At 45.2% G+C, this 9,355-nt stretch overlaps 1 protein-coding gene across 3 annotated transcripts in view; it reads right to left on the bottom strand.

Moving 5' to 3' along the window:
- Window positions 1–1,666: 1,666 nt before the first annotated feature.
- The window catches only part of prrx1b (paired related homeobox 1b), a 12,201-nt gene continuing 4,512 nt past the window's right edge, over window positions 1,667–9,355 (bottom strand). The window contains exons 2-5 of one of the 3 annotated variants that reach the window (XM_084547812.1): window positions 6,996–7,171; window positions 4,712–4,893; window positions 3,177–3,242; window positions 1,667–2,439 (exon numbers count right to left, since the gene is read on the bottom strand). In XM_084547812.1, the coding sequence (XP_084403938.1) occupies window positions 2,307–2,439; window positions 3,177–3,242; window positions 4,712–4,893; window positions 6,996–7,171 (557 nt within the window). In that variant the 3' untranslated portion in view covers window positions 1,667–2,306. Of the gene's footprint in view, window positions 2,440–2,504; window positions 3,243–4,711; window positions 4,894–6,995; window positions 7,172–9,355 lie in introns of those variants that run through there. The other 2 variants (XM_084547813.1, XM_084547814.1) reach the window with 2 other exon arrangements.

The raw sequence follows: 9,355 nt of genomic DNA, 5'->3' as shown, positions 1-9,355 counted from the left end.
ATAGGTGAGAAAGAAAAGAAAGAAAAGAGGGAGAGAAGGAGCGGAGGAGGATGTTTTAAAGGAGAAGGGTTAAGAAACGATCTCTTTCCCGCTCTCTTGCACACAGACTCCCCGCCCCTCCCTCGCTCTCACTGTCTCCTCTGTAATGAGCTCCAGATGTGCTGCTGAGGACGGGGGTGGGTGGGTGAGGGTGAGGGGGAAGAGGAGGAGGAGGAGGAGGAGGAGGAAGAGGAGGGGGGGTGGTGGTGGAGCTGCCTTGCATGTCATGTGCTCAGGCGAGGAGAGACGCTGTCCGAGGGGACGCTGTCAGCCCTGATGGAGTGGCTGGCCGGGCCCTGGGGGCCAAAAAGGAGGGGGAGGAGGGGGGAGAGGGGGTGAGGATGAAGGGTGGAGGGGGGTCACAAAGATCTCCACATCTGGAATCACTTCAGGTCAGCCGAGGGCCTGGCCGTGAAAGGTGAGACCGGGCGCCTGGCAGGGGAGGGTGAGGGGGGGCGGGTTAGGGGTCTGACACTGGACATACCACAGTCAGGGATCAGCGATCAGGAAAACAACCAACGGCACAAAATGAAAAGAGAACGGCTGCAGAGAAAACACAAAGACAGGACTTTTTCTTTTCTTCTAAATGTGGCACAGAAAAAAAATAACGTCACATCAGCCACGAACAAACGACTCAGACCCAAGAAAAGGAAGAGAACTAACTAACAAACACTGAACCTGAAAGTTAAAAGACCAAGAGAGTAGAAGTAAATCATTTCCTGAACTGACAGCAGAGCCTCAGCCTGTCAGAGCAGAGCAGCCTCCAAAAAACAGCTTGGAATCGGAGGAAGCACAAAGTTTAATCAAACATACGCGTTTCTTTTGAGCCGAACTCAGGAGACGACCAAAAGAATTCAGAATATGTTGTAAACTCTCCTAAAAACTCCACCAAGTGTTTACTCCTGTCAGCTCAAATGTAAACGTCAAACTTTTTAAATGGAGTTTGGTGAGTGACAAAGCTACGGCCGGGGCTTTACGCTTCTCTCGGGTATTTGTGACATGTAAACAGTTAAACCTCTGAACATGTGATCATGTGAAACTTTTCTTTTCCTCTCGTTGGTTTTAGCTTCATCAGACCCCGCTTGATTTTTTATTATTTTAATTATTTTTATTTTTTTTACGGCCTTGCGTGCTCCGACCGAGGACGAGCCTCGACACGTGTTTGTTGACGGCGAAGGTTACGAGAGGCCGCCGAGAAGAAAGGCCGCGTATGACAGCCGCCGCAGAGTTAAACGAGGCCCCGGAGGCCCCTCCATGTTAAGGAGAGGATTTCCCCCCGCTCATAAATATAACGTTTTTTAAAAGGTGGAAATTTCAGGTTGTGGTAATCAGGAACAAAAAAAACAGAAAGAAAACACACAAAGCAGGAACAGCTTGAGGTTTTTCTCTGAAGGAGAATCTGTTCTCGGGTTGTAAATCTTTCTTTTATGGAGCGTTCACGGCTCCAAACGCTCTCAGCTACAAACATCCTTATTTCTTAACGTTTCTGAGGCCTGATTTAAATCTAACGTTAGCGTCCGTGGTCGTGTTCTGACATAAGAAGCTGCAGATCGTCCTGTTTTCTCGTCTCTGACACACGGCTCCACCGCTCTGCTTCAAACGCATTTATTATTCATACACAAGTTGTTTTTTTATTATTATTCTGTTACAAATAAAAGGATATCATAGGAAAAATTATTATCTACTGGTTTTGGATTCAGACATACATTAGCCTCTCCTTTATACTGGACTATTACAGGAAAATCAAAAATGTGTTGAAAGTGTTTTCTTGTCAGTGGTATAACATGGATAGAAAAACAAAAATAAAAAAAAAATATGGATAAATGTCAGAGGAAGTCCTTCGTTGTTGAGTTAGAAAAGAAAAAGAAGTTGATCCCAGTTTTTTTTTCCAACGCCGCAGGAATAAAAGGGACAGAGAGGATTCCTTGTAGTCCGCTCATGAGTCTCGGTGAAGAACCAGATCTCTGGTTTCTCTGCTTTAGTCACAAATCTACGCAGACGTTCTGGTCCTGACGTCTCTTTGAGTCCAGCGATGCTCCGCCGTCGCTCGGCGTCCATCGTCTACGTACATGTGGTGGCAGCGGAGACGAGAAAGGACATCCAAGGATGGAGGGGGGGGGGTACGACGTGAGACGATGCTCATCCCAGCAGAGACGGTGACGGTGACGGTGATGGCGGCGTCCACCTCCCACTCCTCTTCCTCCGGCCTTTCTCTCCTCCTCCTCCTCCTCCTCCTCCTCCTCCCCCCTCCCTCCTTCCTCCTCCTCTCAGTTGACCGTGGGCACCTGGTTCAAGCTGTACTCCTTGGCTTTGAGCCGCAGGTTGGCGATGCTGTTGGCCATGTTCATGCCCTGGGACGTGTTGGTGTTGGAGCAGGTGGGCGGGTAGGTGGCCATGGTGCTGGAGAGAGAGACGAGGGGGTGGGGAGGGGGATGGGTGGAGGAGGAGGAGGAGGAGGAGGAGGAGGAGGAGGAGGAAGAAGGTTACATCACCTGAGGCATGAGCCGTAGCTGTGGAAACACGTCAAGAAGTTAAAGGCAGAGCTGACGTTTCTGCACGTTTCACCTCACAGCTCGAAAGTTTAACGTCGACGACGTACGGTCACTTCATCACACGCAGGAGGAAACCCTCGCTAATCTGGATTTATAAAAGTTAAATAAGAAAGAAGATGAAGGTATTCATCAGGAATCAGCTGCTGCATCAGTCTGACATTACTGAAGCTTTTACTTTTTAGGATTTTCTTGCAGGAATCTTCTTTTTCTAAAAATGCCTTTTCCTGCTTTTAATCTTTCATAAAAACCTTTGCTTCTCTGCGTGTTGTCCACCTCTGGTTTCAGTTCATGTCAGAATAAGTTTGATAACGACGTCTACGACTAAATATAATAATAACCAAATTCTTTAGGTATGTATTGTGACGTTCTTTCTCTTCTCTCTCCTCTATTCTGCGTCTTAAAGCTTAAATCCTCTGCAGCTGACCTGATGTTCTTACGGCTGAATCGTGCAGAACTAAACTAAACATGAACTAAAACCTTTCTTTTACAAACAGCCTGAACTAAAACGTGCAGAAACGGCGACATGCTCCTGAACAGATAACAAGACAAGGACTGGGTGTAGTGAAAGTGAAAGCGGGGGCCTACTTGTTCTCTGAGGGCAGCATTTTCTGTGGCACTCGCACCGGCCCCCCCTCCGGCATCGGATACCAGCTTTAGGATAATATACAGTCAAGTGTTAGCACCACATAGCATTTATTCCTGCTCCACAACACCCCCCCAAAAAAACACCACCACCCCCCCAGAACAAATGAAAGCCCTCAGAGGGTCTGAGGGTCTGGATTACTGTAAATCACGACCAATGAAACCAGAGTCACAAAAAATGTTGCCCAGTAGAGCCGAGCCTCTCTGAGGAGCGCTGCTTAGTCGGTGCAGGGGGTCACGGGGGTCAGCGGCGGATTTAATACGCTTTGTTTTCACATTATCACCTTGTCAGGGGGTGGGGGGGTTGTTAGAGGATCTGGACCCGTCCCGCTGGTTATTAAAGAGTTTAGAGACTGAGCAGAAGGGGGACGGGGTTAAAACTGGTCTCCTGGTTCTGGATGGAAACTCTGTCCTTTAGAAATAAATGAAAATGATTCATGACGCTGCAGGAGTCTTAAACCAAGGACAGCTCATTCTCTCTCTAAACTCTGGTTTGAAGCTTTTTCTTTTTTTAGTTTTTAACTGAACAGATTTCTTTATATTTATTTATTTATTTATTTATTTATTTAGTGTTGAATGCTCTAAACTGTGGTTTTCACTGAGCACACAAACGTCTTCAGTCTTAGATCAGCTTCCACAGAAGGAAGACACAACGTGTGATTAGTCTGCAGATAGTTCAGCTCCTTAAATCTGACATTTATGCAGAAGGCATGTCTGTGCATAAAGCTGTGTTTCAGCTCCTCGTAGGTGCTGCGCTGCTTTGGTCTCCAGGGTTTTTCTTTGTCAGAAGAGACTGTGAAGTCGGTCTCTTCAGCAGGACTTCAGCAAAAACAAACTGCTGCCCTGGATGTAGAGGTTTTAAATCCCTGCATCCCTAGCATCTCTGGAAATGAGGGAATTTTTAATTTCACAAAATATTATGAGAGGATTAAAGCAGGAGCTGGTGCTGGACTCTGAACACATTCTTTGCAACCTAAACCTAAAAGTTTGAGTCATTTCCTGGAGCCGACGGAGGAAGCGATGGGCACATTCTTTGGGGACTAATTTCAGCAGCGGATGGATCCACATCTGGTGAATCAAACCGAGCAGTGATGGTTTTTGGTGAGTGAGTCCGGGTTCAGGTGGATCAGAGGAGATGAAGAGTTAGGGAGGAGGAATGAGGAGAATGTGCAGGTAGAGGACGAGGAGGAAATGAAAGAATAACAGGGAGCGGTGAGGGAGATGTCACGGTGGCGTTAGCGTGCCACGGCTGCTTTTACAGACCGAGGCCTGTGTGTTTGGACGTCCTGCAGCAGGAAGGAGGGAGATCTTTATTTCTCTGCTTCCTCTGATTCCTGGATTTAATTTGATCACTTCTCTTCCTTCTTTCTTTTTCTCTATTCTTGTATAAAATCCGTCTGAGCTGCAGGCCGCAGACAGAGACTTGTGTTTGGATGTCATGTGGGGGAGGGGGGGTCAGGAGGTAGGAGGGACTCTACCTGTAGGGGGCGGCGCTGCCCCAGGACAGGTAGTCGTTGGGGCGGGGCGCGGGCCGGGGCACGATGGGCTGCTCCACCGCCGTCACGTCTCCTGAGTAGGACTTGAGGAGGGAGGCGTTCTTGCTGGCCAGCATGGCTCGCTCGTTCCGGCGGAACTTGGCTCTCCTGTTCTGGAACCAGACCTGGAACCACAGAGGACACGGAGGACACGGAGAGACGGTGTTAAAACTCAACGCCTCAGAGGTTAAATGAAATACACACACACACAAAAAAACATGGCGTCTGCTTTGATTAGTTCTTTGAACCAGTTTCACTACATTTACACAAACTAATAATTCTCCAGGAAAACATTCACTCTGTCTGAAAACTGAACTGAATCACAATCAGGAGGAGTGTGACGGTAGCTTCTCAGTTGTTTCATGAATAGTCGCTTCGCTTCCCATCACAAATATAAAAGCAGTCGTCCTGAAACTCCTGATTTAACGTCTAACATTTTTAAGCAGTTTCTATTTTTCCTTTCTGTCAGATAAGGAGACGTTTGAGGGTGGGGCTCAGTTACAGGAAAGATTTAAACCCTTTTAACCTCCTTCAAAATAAAAGTTCTGCAGAAGAAACGCATGCACTTTGTTTTCTAACCAATAATAATCCACCTGTAGCCGAGCTCCTCTGGGTTTAAACACACAAACTGAACCAGATCTGAGTTTTAAATGTTCATATTTATTATAATCACCCTGATGAATTTAACATTTATAAATATATCTGTGGATCTGTGTGACTCTGCAACACATTTATGGACACACTCAGTTACTGTGCATCAATAAAGAGAATAGAAGACGTTTTAAATGTTTGCAAAATGACACAAGGTCAGAGAATAAAATAATAAAATGAAATAAAGAAAGGTTTGCTGATGAGAGCTCTGCTTCAGGGTTGAATCTTTTGTGCAGAGAACTTAAAATCGTCCTCATCAGCTTCCTAAACAGCCATGGACGACTCGGGACAGTGGTGGTGGTGTGTGTGTGTGGGGGGGGTGCTAATGTTGTTCCTTGCTGTGAAATCAAATCCATTATTAGAGGCCTGACGCAGAGCCTGAGGAATGAGGCCAGAGTCTCTTCTATCAAAGGAGGATTCCTGCATCGCTCTCTGTGAAGCATTAATCACAGATGTGCTGCTGCTGCTCCACCAGTTTCCTCTCTCTCTCTATAACTCTGTCTCTCTCTCTCTCTCTCTCTGCCCACTACTAATGCTGTTTACCTGCCGTAAACCCTCGGCTCAGGTGCTTCTGGTCTCATTAGATGCAGCCGAGGACCAGAGTTCATCCTCTAGAGTCCAGACCAGACTGGAGGACGTAGGTTTTCACTAAAACCTCCTCTGGTTCATTCAGGCCTCACAGCTCAGTCACCTTTAGAAGCTGACGGTCTTCTTTGCCCTCAGTTTTGCATCTCAGGCGTCTCCCGTAAAAGTGATTAAAGATCTGATTGGTTGATTCAGTTTAAACGTCTCAGAGCTCTGTGGAGGTTTGATGGATTAAGACTGATGAGAGTTAAATGTCTGATTATTATTATTATTATTCCACATTTCATTTAATCTTCTGGTCTGTAGGAAACAATCCTTCTCTGTCTAAAGCGACTAAAGACACAGATTAAAAACTAAACGGTTTTTACTTCAGTCTCTACGCGACGCTTTTACTGCTTTTTATTCCGTTTACTTTTATATTAAAGGATCATCCCTGTCAAAGGTCAAGTGTCATTTCCAGGTTCAATAATCCCAATGATTCTTCTCTTAGTTCTTCAGCTTCATCTACAACCATGAGTCTGACAAACAGTCCTCATTTTAAAGACGTGACGTCCTCCTGGATGAGCGTCGTTCGTCTGACGGCCTGAGCCTCCACGCCGCGCTGCCGTTCGGCTGCAGAGCCTCACGCGTCGCAGCACGCTCGCCGTTTATCACTGATCTCTGAGGAAATTAGACGTCATTACATCCACTTTTCTGATCACATCCAGTCCTGTGGGAGTTTCTGAAAACACTTCACAGGCTCTGAAATATCTGGGGTTATTTTTAGAGATGGTTTGATAAGAGAGAGAGAGACTTCAGCCTGAATGTATCAGAGCTACCAGATGATTAGAAGCTACAGGTCACTTTATCTCCTGCTTCTCTCTGTCGGCTCTTTAACATATTTCACTGATTCATTTTAAGTTTCCGGCCTCTTCCTGCTGATGTTAAACGATAAAGCTCTGCTGCAGGAGAAGAGCATCAGGTGAGACAGAAGCCTGAGCTCGGCCCGTACCTGGACTCTGGCCTCGGTGAGGTTGACCCGGCGGGCCAGGTCCTCTCTGACGAAGGCGTCCGGGTAGTGCGTCCTCTCAAACACTCTCTCCAGAGCCTGCAGCTGGCTGCTGTTGAACGTGGTCCTGTTCCTGCGCTGCTTCCTCTTCTTCTTCTCCTCCGTGTTCATCTGTTCATCTGCAGAAGAAGAAGAAAGAGCAGAGGTGAATGTTTCAGACGCTAAAGGAGGACGAGTGAAGGAAATACGTTTTCAAAAGATCTATTTTGAATTTTTTATTTAACTTTCCAGGAAGTACTTTAACTTTTCATATTGTCCTGCAGCTCTTCTAGTCATTTTGGTTTAATTTACTTTTAAAGATTTAAACTTTAGCTCGGTGCACAATGATTTTATCGATGCACTGAAGAACATCTGAAGCTCTCAGTAAAATCATTCTTTTGCTGCTGGAGGTAAATTAAATGTGTGATCCATCTGAATATCTTTGCAGCAGGTAAAAGCAGGTGAGTTTTCTAAAGTAAAAAAGAGACAGCAAGTTATTCCAGAGCAGTTCTCAGATACTGAAGGAGGACGAGTGAGAAGGTAAAAGCTCTGTGAGATCACAGTGGATTTAATAAAAGGAGGCGGAGGTTCAGACAGAACTTAACAGAACAACAGAGCGCCTGTCTCATCAGACTGATTCCTCTGTGTTATCAGATCTGATTCACGCTCTGCTTCAAAGCTACGTCCATTTCTCTACATGCGTGCACAAACTAGGAGCAAATTCACAAAACGTCAACCGTCTCCTGAGAAGAGAGCCTCAGCAGGAGGGTCTGGATCATAATCAGCTGCAGTTAAAGAGAGAATATTAAAACCAAAGGAAAGCTGCAGAGTTCTCGCTAGAATCTTTCTGCATTTAAAGAACTAAAAATAGAGAAACTAGATCAGTTTCATTCCAGCAGAACACTAAAGTGAAAATGTGCAGAAATCCTCCAAACAAAGATCCTAAAGATGAACTCCATCCCCAGCTGCACCAGCCGGGTCCTCTAGAGCTAAAAACAAGCAGAAACTAATCAGGTTCAGCTCCTCAGACGAGCCGCCGGCCTCCTAACTCCTCTCACAAACATCCAAACAAACAGAGCTCCTCTGGCAGGAGGTGAAACACGAAGCACCTCCCTGGTGGCGGAGCGCCGCATGTGTTCAGGCTGAAACCTTCCTGCAGTCAGAGCCAGAGTCAGAGCCAGAGTCAGAGCCGGGGCCTTGTGGCTGCACAACAAGACCACAAAATTACACTTTCTCAAAATTACACTTTCACACAGAGGAGAGAGGGCGGTGCTCGTCCATGTCGCCGTCTAATTACATCCACACAGAGACACAGAGACACAGAGAGAGAGAGAGAGAGAGCAGCCCTGCGCTGGAGGTTAGGATTTAACGTTCAACAGGAAGTAAAGAATCTCTAACTTTTTAACTCTAATTTGTATTTACCTTCCTTTAAGTCTGTGTTCTGGCTCTTCTAATTATTGACTAGAAGCAGAACCCTGACCAAGCAGAGATGAATGTTATGATGCAGCTCGATCACAGTGAATTATTTCTGCAGCAGAGAACATTAGAGACTCTTTGGTTAAAAACGTGTGATGCACCTGAACGTCTCTGCAGCAGTAAAGACGTGGCTCTCTTTATTTAATGAGACTAAATGAGAGTCTGTATTTAGTCATAATTGTTCCTGCCGTGTTTTGAGCTTTTTGGTCATGTCTAATAATCTGCTGCAACAGGAGTTTAATCTAAGACATCCAGGACATTAAGAGACCTGAGGACAGTCTCAGGTAACTTTAACTTTTCCTGCATGCATCTCAGATGTTCTACTCATTTTTCTTCAAGTCATTTTTTAAAGTTTTGACCAGAAGCAGAAACCTGACCAAGCAGAGATGAATGTTACGATGCAGCTCGTGAACAGTGATTTATTAGAAACTCTCTTATTAAAAACGCGTGATGCACCTGAACGTCTCTGCAGCAGGTAAAGACGTGGACCAAAAAAATGTATTTAACTGTGACTCTGGAGGAGTTTAAGGTTGAGACATCAGCGACATTAAGGGAACTGATTTACATATTTAGATTAAAAACTATTTCTGTTTAATTTTTATTTACCATGTATCACAGCTCTTCTAATTATTTTTTTTTCTGCAACTAATTTTTAGTTTTTACTAGAATGAGACCAAACCACAGATATATTCTGTGCTGCAGCTCCATGACGCCGTGTTAAATCATTTATCTATGTAGTGAAGAATATTAGAAACTTTAAAGCGGCTTGAGAAAATTTAAAAACTTTAAGTTCAAATATTCTTTATTTTAAAATAAATTTTCCTCCTTAAATAAAACTGAAGCTTTTC

Source organism: Chelon labrosus, assembly GCF_963514085.1.
Source record: "Chelon labrosus genome assembly, chromosome: 7".
Classification (NCBI taxonomy): Eukaryota; Metazoa; Chordata; class Actinopteri; order Mugiliformes; family Mugilidae; genus Chelon; species Chelon labrosus.
This window is presented reverse-complemented; position numbering and strand designations above follow the sequence as displayed.